At 43.5% G+C, this 20,864-nt stretch overlaps 1 protein-coding gene across 1 annotated transcript in view; it reads right to left on the reverse strand.

The window, feature by feature from the left end:
• Positions 1-2,532: 2,532 nt before the first annotated feature.
• The window catches only part of EFR3B (EFR3 homolog B), a 129,356-nt gene continuing 111,024 nt past the window's right edge, over positions 2,533-20,864 (reverse strand). Inside the window, exons 20-23 of the mRNA XM_058801529.1 lie at positions 19,388-19,436; positions 14,352-14,458; positions 9,616-9,665; positions 2,533-2,689 (exon numbers count right to left, since the gene is read on the reverse strand). Coding sequence (XP_058657512.1) covers positions 2,533-2,689; positions 9,616-9,665; positions 14,352-14,458; positions 19,388-19,436 — 363 coding nt within the window. The remainder of the gene's footprint in view (positions 2,690-9,615; positions 9,666-14,351; positions 14,459-19,387; positions 19,437-20,864) is intronic.

Raw genomic sequence — 20,864 nt, forward strand, 5'->3', positions numbered from 1 at the left:
TTGGGATTTTTGGGAAAACACACGGAATTTTTAGGGGAAAAAAAATATGGAATTTTTGGGAAAAAACACGGAATTTTTGTGAAGAGGACCGGAGTTTTGAGGAAAATATTTGGAATTTTTTGGAAAAAACCAGAATTTTTGGGGAAAAACCACGGAATTTTGGGGAAAAAAACCTGAAATTTTTAGGGGAAAAAAAATATGGAATTTTTGGGAAAAAACACGGAATTTTTGGGAAAAAGCACGGAATTTTTGTGAAGAGAACCGGAGTTTTGGGGAAAATATTTGGGATTTTTGCGAAAAAACCCGGAATTTTGGGGGAAAACAAAAAGGAATTTTTGGGAAAACACACGGAATTTTTGGGAAAAAGCACGGAATTTTTGTGAAGAGAACCGGAATTTTGGGGAAAATATTTGGGAATTTGGGAAAAAAAACCCGGAATTTTTAGGGGGAAAAAAATATGGAATTTTTGGGAAAAAACACGGAATTTTTGTGAAGAGAACCGGAATTTTTGTGAAGAGAAAACCCAAAAAAACCCCGGGAAAATCCAGAACAATCCCAAAAAAGAAATCCACAAAATCCCAGAAAAACCTGGAATGATCCCAAAAAACCCCGGGAAAATCCAGAAAAATTCCCCCCTAAAAGTTCCACAAAATCCCAGAAAAACCTGGAATGATCCCAAAAAAAAATCCCCAGGAAAAAGGGGAAGGATCCCAGATCCAGGCTGGTGCTGCCGAGGAAATTTTGGGAATTTTGGGGGAATTTTGTGGGAATTTTGTGGGAATTTTGGGGGAATTTTGGGGGAATTTTGTGGGAACTTTGGGGGAATTTTGGGGTAATTTTGTGGGAATTTTGGGGGAATTTTGTGGGAATTTTTGTGGGAATTTTGTGGGAATTTTGGGGGAATTTTTGTGGGAATTTTGTGGGAATGTTGTGGGAATTTTGTGGGAATTTTTGGGGAATTTTTGGGGGAATTTTGTGGGAATTTTTGTGGGAATTTTGGGGGAATTTTGGGGGAATTTTGGTGGGAATTTTGTGGGAATTTTTGTGGGAATTTTGTGGGAATTTTGGGGGAATTTTGTGGGAATTTTGTGGGAATTTTGTGGGAATTTTGGGGGAATTTTGGGGGAATTTTGTGGGAATTTTGGGGGAATTTTGTGGGAATTTTTGTGGGAATTTTGTGGGAATTTTGGGGGAATTTTGGGGGAATTTTGTGGGAATTTTTGTGGGAATTTTGTGGGAATGTTGTGGGAATTTTGTGGGAATGTTTGTGGGAATTTTTGGGGGAATTTTGTGGGAATTTTTGTGGGAATTTTGGGGGAATTTTGGGGGAATTTTTGTGGGAATTTTTGTGGGAATTTTGGGGGAATTTTGTGGGAATTTTGTGGGAATTTTTGTGGGAATTTTGTGGGAATTTTTGGGGGATTTTTGGGGGAATTTTGTGGTAATTTTGGGGGAATTTTGGGGGAATTTTGTGGGAATTTTGGGGTAATTTTGTGGGAATTTTGGGGGAATTTTGTGGGAATTTTGTGGGAATTTTGGGGGAATTTTGTGGGAATTTTTGTGGGAATTTTGGGGGAATTTTTGTGGGAATTTTGTGGGAATTTTGTGGGAATTTTTGTGGGAATTTTGTGGGAATTTTTGTGGGAATTTTGTGGGAATTTTTGTGGGAATTTTGTGGGAATTTTGGGGGAATTTTGTGGGAATTTTGTGGGAATTTTGGGGGAATTTTGGGGGAATTTTGGGGGAATTTTGGGGGAATTTTGTGGGAATTTTTGTGGGAATTTTGTGGGAATTTTGGGGGAATTTTGGGGGAATTTTGTGGGAATTTTTGTGGGAATTTTGTGGGAATGTTGTGGGAATTTTGTGGGAATGTTTGTGGGAATTTTTGGGGGAATTTTGTGGGAATTTTTGTGGGAATTTTGGGGGAATTTTGGGGGAATTTTGTGGGAATTTTTGTGGGAATTTTGGGGGAATTTTGTGGGAATTTTGTGGGAATTTTTGTGGGAATTTTGTGGGAATTTTTGGGGGATTTTTGGGGGAATTTTGTGGGAATTTTGGGGGAATTTTGGGGGAATTTTGTGGGAATTTTGGGGTAATTTTGTGGGAATTTTGGGGGAATTTTGTGGGAATTTTGTGGGAATTTTGGGGGAATTTTGTGGGAATTTTTGTGGGAATTTTGGGGGAATTTTTGTGGGAATTTTGGGGGAATTTTGTGGGAATTTTTGTGGGAATTTTGTGGGAATTTTTGTGGGAATTTTGTGGGAATTCTTGTGGGAATTTTGTGGGAATTTTGTGGGAATTTTGGGGGAATTTTGGGGGAATGCTTGTGGGAATTTTGGGGGAATTTTGTGGGAATTTTTGTGGGAATTTTGTGGGAATTTTGTGGGAATTTTTGGGGGAATTTGGTGGGAATTTTGGGGGAATTTTGTGGGAATTTTTGTGGGAATTTTGGGGGAATTTTTGTGGGAATTTTGGGGGAATTTTGGGGGTACTTTGGGGGAATTTTTGGGAACGGCGGCGCTTCCGGAAGGTTCAGTAGACGCAGAGATCCGGGAATTTCATCTCGTACACCGGGATGGAGTGCGGCTGGGATTGTTGGGAATTTTGGGAATTTTGGGAATTTTGGGAATTTTGGGATTGGGCCGGGCCCAGCACGGCCGAGACGGCGCCGGACGGACTCGGGGGCGGCCTGGGGGAAAATCCGGGAAAAACGGGAAAAACGGGAATTTGGGGTGGGAAATCGGGGATTTGGGGTGGGGGAAAAAGGGGAATTTGGGTGGGAAAAGTGGGAATTTGGGACAGGGAAAGTGGGAATTCCGGGTGGGAAAAGTGGGAATTTGGGGTGGGATGTTGAGAAGGAAAATGGGATTTGGGGTGGGAAGAAAAGAAGGGAACGAGAAGAAGGCTTCAGGCAGGAACGGCAGGAATTCCCAAATTCCCCGTTACCAATTCCCAAATAATTCCCAAATCCCCAGATCCCATCTCTGCATCCTCGATCCCACGTTCCCGAACCCCCAATCGCACATTCCCGACCCCGACCCCAAATTCCCATTGCCAACCCCAAACTCCCGCTGCCATTCCCAAACCCCAAATCCCCGATCCCAAATTCCTGTCCCCGACCCCCAATCCCCATTCCCACATCCCCGTCCCCAAATTCCTGTCCCCGATCCCGAATTCCCATCCCCAAATCCCGAAATCCCGAATTCCCAAATCCCGTCTCGTTCCCAAATTCCTGCCCCAATTCCCAAATAATTCACCGCTCCCAATCCCGAATCCCCCAAATTCCCAATCCCAAACCCCCGATCCCCATTGCCACGCTTCTGTCCCCGAATTCCTGATCCCAAATTCCCACATCCCCGAGCCCAAATTCCCAAATAATCCGTGATCCCAAATTCCTGTTCCCATTCCCAAATTCCATCAACCATCCCCAAACCCCCGTCCCCATTCCCAAATTCCCAAATTCCCAAATTCCAAAATTCACTCGAATTCCCAAATTCCCAAAGCCACCAAATCCCCGATCCCGTGTTCCCAAATTCCCTCGTTCTGAAATTTCCCCCCAATTCCCAAATTTCCCCCGAATTCCCGTCCCCGATCCCAAATTCCCAAATCATCCGTGATCCCAAATCCCCGTCCCCATTCCCAAACCCCCGTCCCCATTCCCAAATCCCCGTCCCCATTCCCAAATTCCCGTCCCCATTCCCGTCCCCATTCCCAAATCCCCGTCCCCATTCCCAAACCCTCGTCCCCATTCCCAAATTCCCGTCCCCATTCCCAAATTCCCGTCCCCATTCCCAAATTCCCGTCCCCATTCCCAAATTCCCATCCCCATTCCCAAATCCCCATCCCCATTCCCAAATTCCCGTCCCCATTCCCAAATCCCCGTCCCCATTCCCAAACCCCCGTCCCCGAGCCCAAATTCCCGTCCCCATTCCCAAATTCCCGTCCCCATTCCCAAATTCCCGTCCCCATTCCCAAACCCCCGTCCCCATTCCCAAATTCCCATCCCCATTCCCAAATTCCCGTCCCCATTCCCAAATCCCCATCCCCATTCCCAAATTCCTGTCCCCATTCCCAAATTCCCGTCCCCATTCCCAAATTTCCTGTCCCCATTCCCAAACCCCCGTCCCCGAGCCCAAATTCCCGTCCCCATTCCCAAATTTCCTGTCCCCATTCCCAAACCCCCGTCCCCATTCCCAAATTCCCGTCCCCATTCCCGTCCCCATTCCCAAACCCCCGTCCCTGAGCCCAAATTCCCGTCCCCATTCCCAAATCCCCGTCCCCATTCCCAAATTCCCGAACCCCCCCGCCCCGAATTCCCACCGCAATTCCCGAATCCTCGGCCCGGATCCCAAATCCCGCCACCATTCCCAAATCCCTCCTAAATTCCCAAATCTCTGATGATCCCCACATTCCCAAATTCCGAAATCCCCGATCCCGAATTCCCTCATTCTGCCGTTCTCGCTCCCACTCCCCAAATCCCAAAATTCACTCGAATTCCCGAAATTCCCAAACCCACCAAAACCCCCGGTCCCGCGTTCCCAAATTCCCCCGTTCTGAAATTTCCCCCCAATTCCCAAATTTCCCCCGAATTCCCGATCCTCAGTTCCCAATTCCTCAATTCCCACATTCCGAATTTCCCCAAATTCCCTCGTTCATTCCCAACCCTGAATTCCCCCCCTTCCACCATTCCTGATCTCAAACCCCAAATTCCCGAATTCCTGAATTTCCACATTCCCTAATTCCCCCAAATTCCCCCAAATTCCCCCATCCCAGATTCCAAATTCCGACCCTAAATCCCAAATCCCCAATCCCGAATTCCCACATTCCCTCATTCCCAAATTCCCGATCCCACATTCCTGAATTCCCCATTTTCTGATCCTAAATCCCTAAATTCCCAATTCCTGACCCCAAATTCCCACATTCCCTCATTCCCAAATTCCCACATTCGAGATCCCAAATCCCCGATCCCAAATTCCCCCAAATTCCCAAATTCTCCCAAATTCCCAAATTCTCCCAAATTCCCTCATTCCTAACCCTGAACTCCCAAACCCCCGAATTCCTGAATTTCCAAATCCCCCGATTCCCAAATTGCGTCATTCCCACAAAACCGATCCCAGTTTTCTGAATTTCCTCACTCCCACATTCCCAAATTTCCCAAATCCCCAAATTCCCCCATTCCCAAATTTCCCAATCCCCACATTGCTGATCCCAACTTTCCGAATTTCCTCATTCCCAGATTCCCTCGCTCCCAATTATCGAATTCCCACATTCTTAATCCTGAATTTCCAATTTCCCTCATTCCCAAATTTCCCAAATCCCCAGAGTTCCCTCATTCCCAAATTTCCCAAATCCCCAGAATTCCCTCATTCTCAAACTCCCAGAGTTCCCTCATTCCCAAATTCCCTCATTCCCTCATTCCCACATTCCCTCATTCCCAAATTCCCCAATTCCCAAATTCCCCCATTCCCACATTATCGATCCCCAATTTCTGAATTCCCCCATTCCCTCATTCCGTCACTCCCTCATTCCTGAATTCCCAAATCCCCGATCCTGAATCCCCGAATTCCCTCATTCCCACATTCCCGAATTCCCTCACTCCCACATTCCTAAATTCCCTCATTCCCATCCCAAGTTTCCACATTCCCAAATTCCCCAATCCCGAATCCCCCCATTCCCAAATTCCCCAATCCCCACATTGCTGATCCCAACTTTCCGAATTTCCTCATTCCCAAATTCCCTCGCTCCCAGTTATCGAATTCCCACATTCTTAATCCTGAATTTCCAATTTCCCTCATTCCCAAATTTCCCAAGTCCCCAGAATTCCCTCATTCCCAAATTTCCCAAATCCCCAGAGTTCCCTCATTCCCAAATTTCCCAAATCCCCAGAATTCCCTCATTCTCAAACTCCCAGAGTTCCCTCATTCCCAAATTCTCCAATTCCCTCATTCCCACATTCCTGAATTCCCCCATTCCCACATTACGATCCCAAATTTCTGAATTCCCCCATTCCCTCATTCCGTCACTCCCTCATTCCTGAATTCCCAAATCCCCGATCCTGAATCCCCGAATTCCCTCATTCCCACATTCCCGAATTCCCTCACTCCCACATTCCCAAATTCCCTCATTCCCACATTCCCAAATTTCCCATCCCAAGTTTCCACATTCCCAAATTCCCCAATCCCGAATCCCCCCATTCCCAAATTCCCCAATCCCCACATTGCTGATCCCAACTTCCTGAATTTCCTCATTCCCAAATTCCCTCGCTCCCAGTTATCGAATTCCCACATTCTTAATCCTGAATTTCCAATTTCCCTCATTCCCAAATTTCCCAAATCCCCAGAGTTCCCTCATTCCCAAATTTCCCAAATCCCCAGAATTCCCTCATTCTCAAACTCCCAGAGTTCCCTCATTCCCAAATTCCCTCATTCCCTCATTCCCACATTCCCTCATTCCCAAATTCCCCAATTCCCAAATTCCCCCATTCCCACATTATCGATCCCCAATTTCTGAATTCCCCCATTCCCTCATTCCGTCACTCCCTCATTCCTGAATTCCCAAATCCCCGATCCTGAATCCCCGAATTCCCTCATTCCCACATTCCCGAATTCCCTCACTCCCACATTCCCAAATTCCCTCATTCCCACATTCCCAAATTTCCCATCCCAAGTTTCCACATTCCCAAATTCCCCAATCCCGAATCCCCTCATTCCCAAATTCCCCAATCCCCACATTGCTGATCCCAACTTTCCGAATTTCCTCATTCCCAAATTCCCTCGCTCCCAGTTATCGAATTCCCACATTCTTAATCCTGAATTTCCAATTTCCCTCATTCCCAAATTTCCCAAATCCCCAGAGTTCCCTCATTCCCAAATTTCCCAAATCCCCAGAATTCCCTCATTCTCAAACTCCCAGAGTTCCCTCATTCCCAAATTCTCCAATTCCCTCATTCCCACATTCCCTCATTCCCAAATTCCCCAATTCCCAAATTCCCCCATTCCCACATTATCGATCCCCAATTTCTGAATTCCCTCATTCCGTCACTCCCTCATTCCTGAATTCCCAAATCCCCGATCCTGAATCCCCGAATTCCCTCATTCCCACATTCCCGAATTCCCTCACTCCCACATTCCTAAATTCCCTCATTCCCATCCCAAGTTTCCACATTCCCAAATTCCCCAATCCCGAATCCCCCCATTCCCAAATTCCCCAATCCCCACATTGCTGATCCCAACTTCCTGAATTTCCTCATTCCCAAATTCCCTCGCTCCCAGTTATCGAATTCCCACATTCTTAATCCTGAATTTCCAATTTCCCTCATTCCCAAATTTCCCAAGTCCCCAGAATTCCCTCATTCCCAAATCCCCAGAATTCCCTCATTCCCAAATTCCCCAATCCCCAAATTCCCCAATCCCCAAATTCCCCAATCCCCACATTGCTGATCCCAATTTTCTGATCTTCCTCATTCCCAAATTCCCACATTCCCACATTCCCAAATCCCCAAATTTCCAAACTCCCAAATTCCCCAATCCCGAATCCCCCCATTCCCAAATTCCCGCTTCCCGCATTCTCACGTTCCTGAAATGCCGAATTCCCGAATTCCCAAATCCCTGACCCCGGATCCCTGAATTCCCCCATTTGTGATCCCGAATCCCTGAATTCCCGAATTCCCAAATTTCCCCGAATTCTCAGATTTCCCCGAATTCCCAAATCTCCCCCGAATTCCCAATCCCGGATTCCAGCTGTTCCCATATTCCCAAATTTCTGCGTTCCCTAATTCACCCATTCCCTCATTCCCAAATCCCAAATCCCCTCGTTCCCAACCCGAAATCCCAAACTCCCAAATTCCCGATCCCGAATCCCCAAATTCCCCCATTCCCACACTATCGATCCCAATTTTCCGAATTTCCTCATTCCCAAATCCCGAAATCCCGAATTCCCTCCGTCCCGAAATCCCAAATTCCTAAATTCCCCCAAATTCCCCCAATTTCCCAATTCCCAAATTGCCTCATTCCCACATTATTGATCCCAAATTCCTGAATTTCCTCATTCCCAAATTCCCTCATTCTTAAATTCCTCATTCCTAAATTCCTGAAATCCCAATTTCCCTCATTCCCAAACTCCCAAATTCCTAAATCCCCCCAAATTCCCTCGTTCCCACATTCCCAAACTCCCCAAATTCCCCACTCCCACATTCCCAAAATTCCCAAAATTCCCAGAATTCCCTCATTCCCAAATCCCCCAAATTCCCCTAAATTCCCCAACTCCTAAATTCCCATAATTCCCAAATTCCCAAATTTCCCAAATTCCCCAAAATCCCCTAAATTCCCCAATTCCTAAATTCCCAGAATTCCATCATTCCCTCATTCCCAAATTCCTCACTCCCACATTCCTAAATTCCCAAATTTCCCAAATTCCCAGAATTCCCTCGTTCCCAAATCCTGAAGTCCCGAATTCCCCAATTCCCAAAATTCCCAGAATTCCCTCATTCCCACATTCCCAAATTTCCCAAATTCCCAGAATTCCCTCATTCCCAAATCCCCCAAATTCCCCTAAATTCCCCAATTCCTAAATTCCCAGAATTCCCAAATTCCCAAATCCTGAATTCCTGAATTCCCCAAAATCCCCTAAATTCCCCAATTCCTAAATTCCCAGAATTCCCAAATTCCCAAATTTCCCAAATTCCCAGAATTCCCTCATTCCCAAATCCCCCAAATTCCCCTAAATTCCCCAATTCCTAAATTCCCAGAATTCCATCATTCCCTCATTCCCAAATTCCTCACTCCCACATTCCTAAATTCCCAAAATTTCCAGAATTGCTTCATTCCCAAATTTCCCAAAATCTCAGAATTCCCTCATTCCCAAATCCCCTCAAATTCCCCAATTCCCAAAATTCCCAGAATTCCCTCATTCCCGCATTCCTACATCCCCAAATTCCTCACTCCCACATTCCTAAATTCCCAAATTTCCCAAATTCCCAGAATTCCCTCATTCCCAAATCCCCCAAATTCCCTCATTCCTGAATTCCCCAGAATTCCCTCATTCCCGCATTCCCAAAATAATCCCAGAATTCCCTCATTCCTAAATTCCCAAAAAAATCCCAGAATCCCCTCATTCCCACAATCCCAAATTCCCCAAATTTCATAAATTCCCAGAATCCCCAAACCTCCAAATTTCCCGAATCCCCAAATTTCCCAAATTTCCCGAATCCCCAAATTTCCGGAATTCCCTCATTCCATCACCCCCCCATTCCCAAATTTCCCACATTTTCCCGAATTTCCCGAATTTTCCCGAATTCCCTCATTCCATCACCCCCTCCTCACTCCCAAATTTCCCACATTTTCCCGAAATTCCCAAATTTCCCGAATTCCCGAATTCCATCACCCCCCCCCACTCCCAAATTTCCCACATTTTCCCGAAATTCCCGAATTTTCCCAAATTCCCTCATTCCATCACCCCCCCATTCCCAAATTTCCCACATTTTCCCAAATTTCCCGAATTCCCTCATTCCATCACCCCCCCCACTCCCAAATTTCCCGAATTTTCCCGAAATTCCCGAATTTTCCCCGAAATTCCCGGAATTTCCCCCCCCCGGCCGCCGCCCCCGTTCCCTCTCACCGGACGTTGATCTGCAGGATCTGGTTCAGTTTGCTCTGCAGCAGCGACGCCTGCGCGGAACCGCAATCAATTCATTAATTAATCAATCCCCTAATTAACTGCCTAATGAACTACAGGGAGTCATTAGTGAGCTAATTGGCTAACGGTAACAATGATTTAATTAATTAACGGGGGCAGCGAGCAACGGGAATTAATTAACAGGGAAATTAATTCGTCAACGGGGGCCGGCGAGCAACGGGAATTAATTAACGGGAGCGGCAAATGGAAATTAATTAATGGGAATTGGGGAAAAGCGGGACAAAAAGTGGGAATTGGGAAATACAAGCAGGAATGAGGAAAACGGGATTTGGGAAAAGCGGGAAAAGCGGGAATTGAGGGAAGGGGGAAAATGGGAGAAACGGGGATTTGGGAAAATGGGAACATCGGGAACTGGGGAAAATGGGAAAAATGGGAAAAGCAGGAATTGGGGGAAAAGGGAAAAACAGGAAATGCGGAAAATGGGGAAAATGGGAAAAACGGGAATTGGGAAAAATGGGAAAAAATGGGAAATATTGTGAAAACCAGGAACTGGGAAAAGCGGAAAAAATGGGAAAACCAGGAATTGGGAAAAGTGGGAAAATGGGAAAAACGAGAATTGGGGAAAGCGGGAATTGGGGAAAATGGGAACAAATGGAAAGGGAACATCGGGAACTGGGAAAAACGGGAAAAGCAGAATTGGGGAAAATGGGGAAACCAGGAATTGGGAAAAGCGGGAAAAATGGGGAATCATGGGAAAAGCGGGAATTGGAGAAAATGGGAAAAGATGGGAATTAATGGGAAAACTGGGAACTGGGAAAAATGGGAAAAATGGGAAAACCAGGAATTGGGAAAAAATGGGAAAAATGCAAAAAGCAGGAATTGGAGAAAATGGGAAAAAATGGGAAATTGTGGGAAAAGCAGGAAGTGGAAAAGCGGGAACAATGGGAAAAGCAGGAATTGGGGAAAATGGGAATAAAATGGGAATTAATGGGAAAAGCAGGAATTGGGAAAATGGGAAAAATGCAAAAAGCAGGAATTGGAGAAAATGGGAAAAAATGGGAAATTATGGGAAAAGCAGGAATTGGGAAAAGCGGGAACAATGGGAAAAGCAGGAATTGGGGGAAAAGGAAAAAACGGGAAACGGGGAAAATGGCGAAAACGGGAAAAACGGGAATTGGGGAAAATGGGAAAAAATGGGAAATATTGTGAAAACCAGGAATTGGGAAAAGTGGGAAAAATGGGAAAACCAGGAATTGAGAAAAGCGGGAAAATGGGAAAAACGAGAATTGGGGAAAGCGGGAATTAATGGGGAAACCAGGAATTGGGAAAAGCGGGAACAATGGGAAAAACGAGAATTGGGGAAAGCGGGAATTGGGGAAAATGGGAACAAACGGAATGGGAACATCGGGAACTGGGGAAAATGGGGAAAAATGGGAAAAGCAGGAATTGGGGGAAAAGGGAAAAAGGGAAAAAGAGGAAATGGGGAAAATGGCGAAAACGGGAAAAACGGGAATTGGGAAAAATGGGAACAAACGGAACTGGGGAAAATGGGAAAAATGGGAAAAGCAGGAAAACCGGGAAATGGGGAAAATGGGAAAAACGGGAAAAACGGGAATTTGAGAAAATGGGAACAAACGGAACGGGAACATCGGGAACTGGGGAAAATGGGAAAAATGGGAAAAGAAGGAAAAACGGGAAATGGGGAAAATGGTAAAAACAGGAAAAACGGGAATTGGGAAAAATGGGAACAAACGGAACTGGGGAAAATGGGAAAAATGGGAAAAGCAGGAAAACCGGGAAATGGGGAAAATGGGAAAAACGGGAATTGGGGAAAATGGGAACAAACGGAATGGGAACATCGGGAACTGGGGAAAATGGGGAAAAATGGGAAAAGCAGGAATTGGGGGAAAAGGGAAAAAGGGAAAAAGAGGAAATGGGGAAAATGGCGAAAACGGGAAAAACGGGAATTGGGGAAAATGGGAAAAAATGGGAAATATTGTGAAAACCGGGAACTGGGAAAAGCCAGAAAAATGGGAAAACCAGGAATTGGGAAAAGAGGGAAAATGGGAAAAACGAGAATTGGGGAAAGCGGGAATTGGGGAAAATGGGAACAAATGGAATGGGAACATCGGGAACTGGGAAAAACGGGAAAACAGGAACAACAGGAAAATTGGGAATTAGGACAAATGGGAAAAAAAGGGAATTAATGGGAAAAGCAGGAACTGGGGAAAATGGGAAAAATGGGAAAACCAGGAATTGGGAAAAACAGGAACAACGGGAAAATTGGGAATTAGGACAAATGGGGAAAAAAGGGAATTAATGGGAAAAGCAGGAACTGGGGAAAATGGGGAAAAAAGGAATTGGGAAAACCAAGAAAACAGCGGGAACAACGGGGAAAGGGAAAAACGAGACTTGGGAATAACGGGAAAATTTGGAATTGGGGAAAACAGGAAAAGCAGGAATTGGGAAAAATGGGAATTTGGGAAAAAATGGGAATTGGGGAAAACAATTGGTAAAAAATGGGAATTGGGGAAAGCAGGAATTGGGGAAAAATGGGAATTGGGGAAAAAAATGGGAATTGGGCAAAACAATTGGTAAAAAACAGGAATTGGTAAAAAATGGGAATTTGGGAAAACAGGAATTGGGAAAAGCAGGAATTGGTAGAAAATTGGAATTTGGGAAAAAATGGGAATTGGTAAAAAATGGGAATTTGGGAAAAAAGGAATTGGGAAAAAATGGGAATTTGGGAAAAAATGGGAATTTGGGAAAACAGGAATTGGTAAAAAATTGGAATTGGGAAAACAGGAATTGGTAAAAAGTGGGAATTTGGGAAAAAATGGGAATTTGGGAAAAAATGGGAATTGGTAAAAAAATGGGAATTGGGGAAAAGCAGGAATTGGTAAAAAACTGGGAATTTGGTACAAAATGGGGATTGGGAAAACAGGAATTGGTAAAAAGTGGGAATTTGAGAAGAAATGGGAATTTGGGAAAAAAGGAATTGGTAAAAAATGGGAATTTTGGGAAAAAATGGGAATTGGGAAAAATGGGAATTGGGGAAAAGCAAGAATTGGTAAAAAATGGGAATTTGGTAAAAAATGGGGATTGGGAAAACAGGAATTGGTATAAAGTGGGAATTTGGGAAAAAATGGGAATTTGGGAAAAAAGGAATTGGTAAAAAGTGGGAATTTGGGAAAAAATGGGAATTGGGGAAAAAAGGAATTGGTAAAAAACAGGAATTTGGGAAAAAATGGGATTTGGGGAAAAAGGAATTGGTAAAAAATTGGAATTGGGAAAACAGGAATTGCTAAAAAGTGGGAATTTGGGAAAAAATGGGAATTGGGAAAAATGGGAATTGGTAAAAAATGGGAATTGGGGAAAAGCAGGAATTGGTAAAAAATGGGAATTTGGTACAAAATGGGGATTGGGAAAACAGTAATTGGTATAAAGTGGGAATTTGGGAAAAAATGGGAATTGGGGAAAAGCAGGAATTGGTAAAAAATGGGCATTTGGGAAAAAATGGGATCTGGGGAAAAAGGAATTGGTAAAAATGGGAGTTTGGGAAAAAATGGGATTTGGGGAAAAAGGAATTGGGAAAAGCAGGAAAAAGAAGGAGAAACAAACGGGAATTGGGCAAAGGGGAATTGGGCAAAAAGCGGAATTGCCGTTCCTGGGGGAAAAGCGGGGATGGGGAAAAATTGGAATTGGGGAAAACAGGAATTGGTAAAAAACAGGAATTGGGGAAAACAGGAAAAGCGGGAATAGGGAAAATGGAAATTGGGGAAAGCGGGAAAAATAAGGAGAAAAGGGGAATTGGGCAAAGGGGAATTGGGCAAAAACGGGAATTGGGCAAAACCAGGAATTGGACAGAAAGGGGAATTGGGCAAAAAGGGGAATTGGGCAAAGGGGAATTGGGCAAAAAGGGGAATTGGGCAAAAACGGGAATTGGGCAGAAACGGGAATTGGGCAAAGGGGAATTGGGCAAAAAGGGGAATTGGGCGAAGGGGAATTGGGCAAAAAAGGGGAATGGGGCAAAGGGGAATTGGGCAGAAACGGGAATGGGGCAAAGGAGAACTGGGCAAAAGGGAATTGGGCAAAGGGGAATTGGGCAGAAACGGGAATTGGGCAGAAACGGGAATTGGGCAAAAAGGGGAATTGGGCAAAAGGGAATTGGGTAAAGGGGAATTGGGCAGAAACGGGAATTGGGCAAAGGGGAATTGGGCAAAAAGGGGAATTGGGCAAAAACAGGAATTGGCCAAAAGCGGGAATTGGGCAGAAACGGGAATTGGGCAGAAACGGGAATGGGGCAGAAATGGGAATTGGGCAGAAAGGGGAATTGGGCAGAAACGGGAATTGGGCAAAGGGGAATTGGGCAAAAAGGGGAATTGGGCAAAGGGGAATTGGGCAGAAACCGGAATTGGGCAAAGGGGAATTGGGCAAAAAGGGGAATTGGGCAAAAACGGGAATTGGGCAAAAACAGGAATTGGGCAAAGGGGAATTGGGCAAAAACAGGAATTGGGCAGAAACGGGAATTGGGCAAAAAGGGGAATTGGGCAAAAGGGAATTGGGCAAAGGGGAGTTGGGCAGAACGGGGAGTTGGGCAGAACGGGGAGTTGGGCAGAACGGGGAGTCGCCGTTCCGGGGCACACGGGGGACGCCGTTTGGGCGCCGTTTGGGCGCGGCGGGGCCGTCGGGGGCTCCCGGCGCCGTTCGTTGCTGACCCGGGCCCCGCAGTGCGCGGCGATCTCCTCGAACGGAGCCCTCTGGAAGCGCTGCAGCAGCAGCCGCCGACGCTCCCGCTCCTGCTCCTCCGCCGCCACGCTGTCCGCTGCCAGAGACACGGAGAGACAGAGAGGGAGGGGGAAATAACGGGGAAAAATAATGGGAAAAATGGGAAAAAACAATGGGGAGAAATGGGGAAAAACGGGGGGAAAACGGGGGAAAAACGGCAGTGGGGAAAATGAAAAAGTAATGGGGGAAATGGGAAAAATGGCAGTGGGGAAAACAGTGGGGGAAATAGGAAATAATGGGAGAAATGGGAGAAATGGGAAAAAATGGGGGAAAAATGGGAAAAATGGGGAAAAACGGCAGTGAGAGAAATGAAAAAATAATGGGGGAAATGGGAAAAATGGCAGTGGGGAAAACAGTGGGGGAAATAGGAAATAATGGGAGAAATGGGAGAAATGGGAAAAAAAGGGGGAAAAATGGGAAAAATGGGGAAAAACGGCAGTGAGAGAAATGAAAAAATAATGGGGGAAATGGGAAAAATGGCAATGGGGAAAATGAAAAAGTAATGGGGAAAACAGCGGGGAAAACAGCGGGGAAAATGGGAAATAATGGGGGAAAAGAATGAGAAAAATGGGAAAAGGAATGGGAAAAATGGGAAAAATGGCAATGGGAAAAATGGGGAAAATAACAGGGAAAATAACGGGGAAAATAACAAGGGAAATAAGAAGGGAAATAATGTGGAAAACGGGAAAAACCACGATGGGGAAAAACAGGGAAAAGAATGGAGAAAATGGGGAAAATAATGGGGAAAACGGCAATGGGAAAATAATGGGGGGAAAATGGGAAAAAAAAAGGGAAAAAAATGGGGGAAAAATGGGGAAAAACGGCAGTGGGGAAAATGAAAAAATAATGGGGGAAATGGGAGAAACGGCAATGGGGAAAATGAAAAAGTAATGGGGAAAACAGCGGGGAAAATGGGAAATGTGGGGGAAAAGAATGAGAAAAATGGGAAAAAGAATGGGGAAAATGGGAAAAAATGGCAATGGGGAAAAGAATGGGGGAAATAACAACGAAATATAAAAGGAAATAATGGGAAAGACGGGGAAAAACCACAATGGGGAAAAACAGGGAAAAGAATGGGGAAAAGAATGGGGAAAATAATGGGGGAAAAATGGGAAAAAATGGGGAAGAACGGCAGTGAGAAAAATGAAAATATAATGGGGAAAATGGGAAAAACGGCAATGGGGAAAATGGAGAAAAGAGTGGGGAAAACAGTGGGGAAAATGGGAAAAGGAATGGGGGAAATGGGAAAAAGAATGGGGGAAATGGGAAAAACGGCAATGGGGAAAATGAAAAAGTAATGGGGAAAACAGCGGGGAAAATGGGAAATAATGGGGGAAAAGAATGAGAAAAATGGGAAAAGGAATGGGAAAAATGGAAAAAATGGCAATGGGGAAAATGGGGAAAATAACAAGGGAAATAAGAAGGGAAATAATGGGAAAGACGGGGAAAACCACAATGGGGAAAATGGGGAAAAGAATGGGGGGAAAATGGGGAAATAATGGGGGAAAAATGGGGAAAAATGGGGAAAAAGGCAGTGAGAAAAATGAAAATATAATGGGGGAAATGAGAAAAACGGCAATGGGGAAATGGAGAAAAGAGTGGGGAAAACAAACAGTGGGGAACAGAGCGGGGAAAACGGGAAATAATGGGGGAAATGGGAAAAATGGAAAAAAATGGGGAAAAATGGGAAAAACGGCAGTGAGAAAAATGAAAAAATAATGGGGGAAATGGGGGAAATGGAGAAAAGAATGGGGAAAACAGTGGGGAAAGCAATGGGGAAATGTGGGGGAAAAGAATGAGAAAAATGGGAAAAGGAATGGGGAAAATGGAAAAAACGGCAATGGGGAAAAGAATGGGGGAAATAACAACGAAATATAAAAGGAAATAATGGGAAAGACGGGGAAAAACCACAATGGGGAAAAACAGGGAAAAGAATGGGGAAAAGAATGGGGAAAATAATGGGGAAAATGGGAATGGGAAAATAACGGGGGAAAAATGAGAAAAAATGGAGAAAAATGGGAAACACGGCAGTGAGAAAAATGAAAACATAATGGGGGAAATGGGAAAAACGGCAATGGGGAAAACAGTGGGGGAAATGGGAAATAATGGGAGAAATGGGAAAAAATGGGGGAAAATGGGGGAAAATGGGGAAAAAAGGGAAAAACGGCAGTGGGAGAAATGAAAAAATAATGGGGGAAATGGGAGAAACGGCAATGGGGAAAATGGAGAAAAGAGTGGGGAAAAGAGCGGGGAAAGCAATGGGGGAATGTGGGGGAAAAGAGTGAGGAAAATGGGAAAAAGAATGGGGAAAATGGGGAAAATGGCAATGGGGAAAATGGGGAAAATAATGGGGAAAATAACAAGGGAAATAAGAAGGGAGAAAATAAAGGGGAAAATGGGAAAAACGCAATGGGGAAAAGCAGGGAAAAGAATGGGGAAAATGGGGAAAATAATGGGAAAAACGGCAATGGGAAAATAATGTGGGGAAAATGGGAAAAATGGGGAAAAAGGCAGTGAGAAAAAATGAAAATATAATGGGGGAAATGGGAAAAATGGCAATGGGGAAATGGAGAAAAGAGTGGGGAAAACAAACAGAGGGGAAAAGAGTGGGGAATGTGGGGGAAAAGAATGAGGGAAATGGGAAAAGGAATGGGGGAAACGGCAATGGGGAAAATGGGGAAAATAACGGGGAAAATAACAAGGGAAATAAGAAGGGAAATAATGGGGAAAAATGGGAAAAAATGCAATGGGGAAAAACAGGGAAAAGAATGGAGAAAATGGGGAAAAGAATGGGGAAAATGGCAATGGAAAAAAAAGGGGGGAAATGGGGAAAAAAGGGGGAAAATGGGGAAAAAAAGGGGGAAAATGGGAAAAAAATGGGGAAAAGAACAGGGAAAACACATTCCTAAATATTCCAAATCAATTCCCAAAAATTCTCGGCCAAAAACCCCTGAAATTCCCCCCCCCCAAAAATTTCCAAAAATCCTTAAAAAAACCCACAAATAATCCCCCCAAAAATGCAAAAGAATTTCCCCCAAATTCCCAAAAATCTCCCCTAAAAATCCCCAAAAATCTGCCCCAAAATTCCCAAAGAATTCCCAAAAATCCCCCCCAAAAAATCCCTGAAATTCCCCATGAAATTCCCAAAAATCTCCCCCCAAGATGCCAAAGAATTCAAAAAAATCCTTAAAAAGCCCTCAAATGCCCCCCCTCACACAAAGTTCCCCAAAAATCCCCCAAATATTCCCAAAGAATTCCCAAAAATCTCCCCCAAAAATCTTTTAGAACACCCCAAATAAACCCCCCCAAAAAATGCAAAAAATTTCGCCAAAATTCCCAAAGAATTCCCAAAAATCCCCCCCCAAAAAACCTGAAATTCCCCAAAAAGTTCCCAAAAAATCCCAAAAATTCCCAAAAACAAAAATCCCAAAGAATTCCCAAAAATCCTTAAAAAATCTCAAAATTATCCCTGAATAAAACCCCACAAAATCAAAATAAAATTACCCCCAAATAATCCCCAAAAATTCCCAAAAAATCCTTTAAAAAATCAATAAAATCGCCCCAAAACCTCGAAAACTCCTTAAAAAACCCAAATAACACCAAAAAAAAATCCCAGAAACGCAAAAAAACCATCCCCAAAAATTTGAAATAAATTCAAAAAAATTCCCCAAAAAAGCCCCAAAGAACCTCAAAATCCTAAAGAAAAAAACCACTAAAATTCCCCCCAAAATCCTGAAAAGCCCCAAAACCTAAAAATCCCAAAATGCAAAAATCCCACCAATAATCCCCCAAAAATGCAAAAAGATTTCCCCAAAATTCCCCAAAAATCTCCCCAAAGACCCAAAAATTCCCTAAAATCCCTCAAAAACCCCAAATCATGGCCAAAAAATCCCCATAAAATCAAAAATGTTCCCCAAAATCCCAAAAAATCCCAAAATTCCCCCTAAAAATCCCCAAAAATCCTTAAAAAAACCACAAATAATCCCCCCCAAAATGTTAAAAAAATTCCCCAAAAATCTCCCCAAAAATTCCCTAAAATCCCCCCAAAAACCCCAAATCATGCCCAAAAAATCCCCATAAAATCAAAAATGTTCCCTAAAATCCAAAAAAATCCCAAAAAACCCCAAAATTCCCCCTAAAAATCCCCAAAATCCTTAAAAACTCCACAAATAATCCCCTCAAAAATGCAAAAACATTTCCCCAAAATTCCCCAAAAATCCCCCCAAAAATTCCCTAAAATCCCCCAAAAATCCCAAATCAGGCCCAAAAAATCCCCATAAAATCCAAAATGTTCCCCAAAATCCCAAAAACCCCAAAATTCCCCCAAAAAATCCCCAAAAATCATTTAGAAAAGCACAAAAAATCCCCTCAAAAATGCAAAAACATTTCCCGAAAATTCCCCAAAAATCTCCCAGAAATTCCCTAAAATCCCCCCAAAAACCCCAAATGATGCCCAAAAAAATACCAATAAAATCAAAAATATTTCCTAAAATCCCCCCAAAAATCCCAAATCATGCCCAAAAATCCCCATAAAATCAAAAATGCTCCCCAAAATTCCCCCTAAAAATCCCCAAAAATCATTTAAAAAGCACAAATAACCCCCTCAAAAATGCAAAAACATTTCCCAAAATTCCCTAAAATCCCCCAAAAATTCCCTAAAATCCCCCCAAAAATCCCAACTCATGCCCAAAAAATCCCCATAAAATCAAAAATGTTCCCCAAAACCCCAAAAGATCCCAAAATCCCCAAAATTCCCCCTAAAAATCCCCAAAAATCCTTAAAAAAACCACAAATTATCCCCTCAAAAATGCAAAAAATTTCCCCAAAATTCCCCAAAAATCCCCCCAAAAATTCCCTAAAATCCCCCCAAAAATCCCAACTCATGCCCAAAAAATCCCCATAAAATCAAAATGTTCCCCAAAACCCCAAAAAATCCAAAAGCCCAAATTCCGAGCTCAGCACTCACCGATGGCTTTTTTCAGCGTCTCGTAGGTGATTTCCTCAGCCGGGGCTCGCTGCACAACGAAAATGGGGATGGAACTTGGGAAAATCCCAAAAAATCCCAAAATTCCCAAAAAATCCCAAAAAATCCCCAAAAAAATCCCCCAAAAAAACCCCAAAAATCCCCCAAAAACCACAAAAAAAATTCCAAAAACTCTTTAAAAATCCCCCAGAAAATCCCCCAAAAATCCAAAAAAATCCCCCCAAAAAATCCCAAACAAATCCCCCAAAAATTCCCGAAAAATCCCAAAAAAATCCCAAAAAAACACCCCAAAAATCCCCCAAAAAAATCCCCCAAAAATCCCCAAAAATCCCCAAAAATCCCCCCCAAAAATTCCAAAAATATCCCCCAAAAAATCCCCAAAAATCCCCCCAAAAAATTCCAAAAATCCCCCAAAAATCCAAAAAAATCCCAAAAAAATCCCAAAAAAATCCCCAAAATCCTCACAAATATTCCAAAAAATCCCCAAAAATTTTAAAATCCCCAAAATCCCCAAAAATCCCGAAAAAATCTCCCCAAAAAATCCACCAAAATCCCCCCAAAATCCCCAAAATCCCCAAAAAACTCCCCCAAAAATCCCAAATGTCCCCCCAAAAATCCCCAAAAAAATCTCCCAAAAAATCCCCCCAAAACACCCCAAAAATCCCCCAAAATCCCAAAAAAATCCCCAACAAATCGCCCCAAATCCCCAAAAATCCCCAAAAAATCCCCCCAGAAATTCCCAAAATCCCCCAAAATCCCCAAAAAAGTTCCCCCAAAAATTCCAAAAAATCCCAAGAAGTTCCCCCAAGAAATCCCCCAAAAAATCTCCCAAAATCCCAAAAAAATCCCCCAAAAAATCCCCAAAAAATCCCCAAAAATCCCTAAAAAATCCCCAAAAAATCCCCCCAAAAACCCCCCAAACATATCCCAAAAATCCCCCAAAATCCCAAAAAATCCCCCCAAAAAATCCCCAAAAAAATCCCTCAAAAAATCCCCAAAAGTCCCCCCAAAAATCCCCAAAAATCCTGAAAAAATCCAAAAAATCCCCCAAAAAATCCCCCAAAAATCCCCGAAAATCCCCAAAAATCCCAAAAAATCCCCCAAAATCCAAAAAAATCCCCCCAAAGAATCCCCAAAAATCCCCCAAAAATCCCCCCAAAAAAAATCCCCAAAAAAATCCCAAAAAATTCCCAAAAATCCTAAAAGTCCCCCCAAAAAATCCCCAAAAATCCCAAAAAATCCCCCAAAAATCCCTCAAAAATCCCCCCAAAATCCCCAAAAAATCGCCCAAAAATCCCCAAAAATTAAAAAAAAAAAAAAATCCCCCCAAAAAATCCCCAAAAAATCCCCCAAAAAATCTTTAAAAATCCCCCAAAATCCCAAAAAATCCCCCAAACAAATCCCAAAAAAATCCCTCAAAAATCCCCAAATGTCCCCAAAAATCCTGAAAAAATTAAAA

The sequence above is a fragment of the Ammospiza caudacuta genome, chromosome 3 (genome assembly GCF_027887145.1).
Source record: "Ammospiza caudacuta isolate bAmmCau1 chromosome 3, bAmmCau1.pri, whole genome shotgun sequence".
In the NCBI taxonomy this organism is placed as follows: domain Eukaryota; kingdom Metazoa; phylum Chordata; class Aves; order Passeriformes; family Passerellidae; genus Ammospiza; species Ammospiza caudacuta.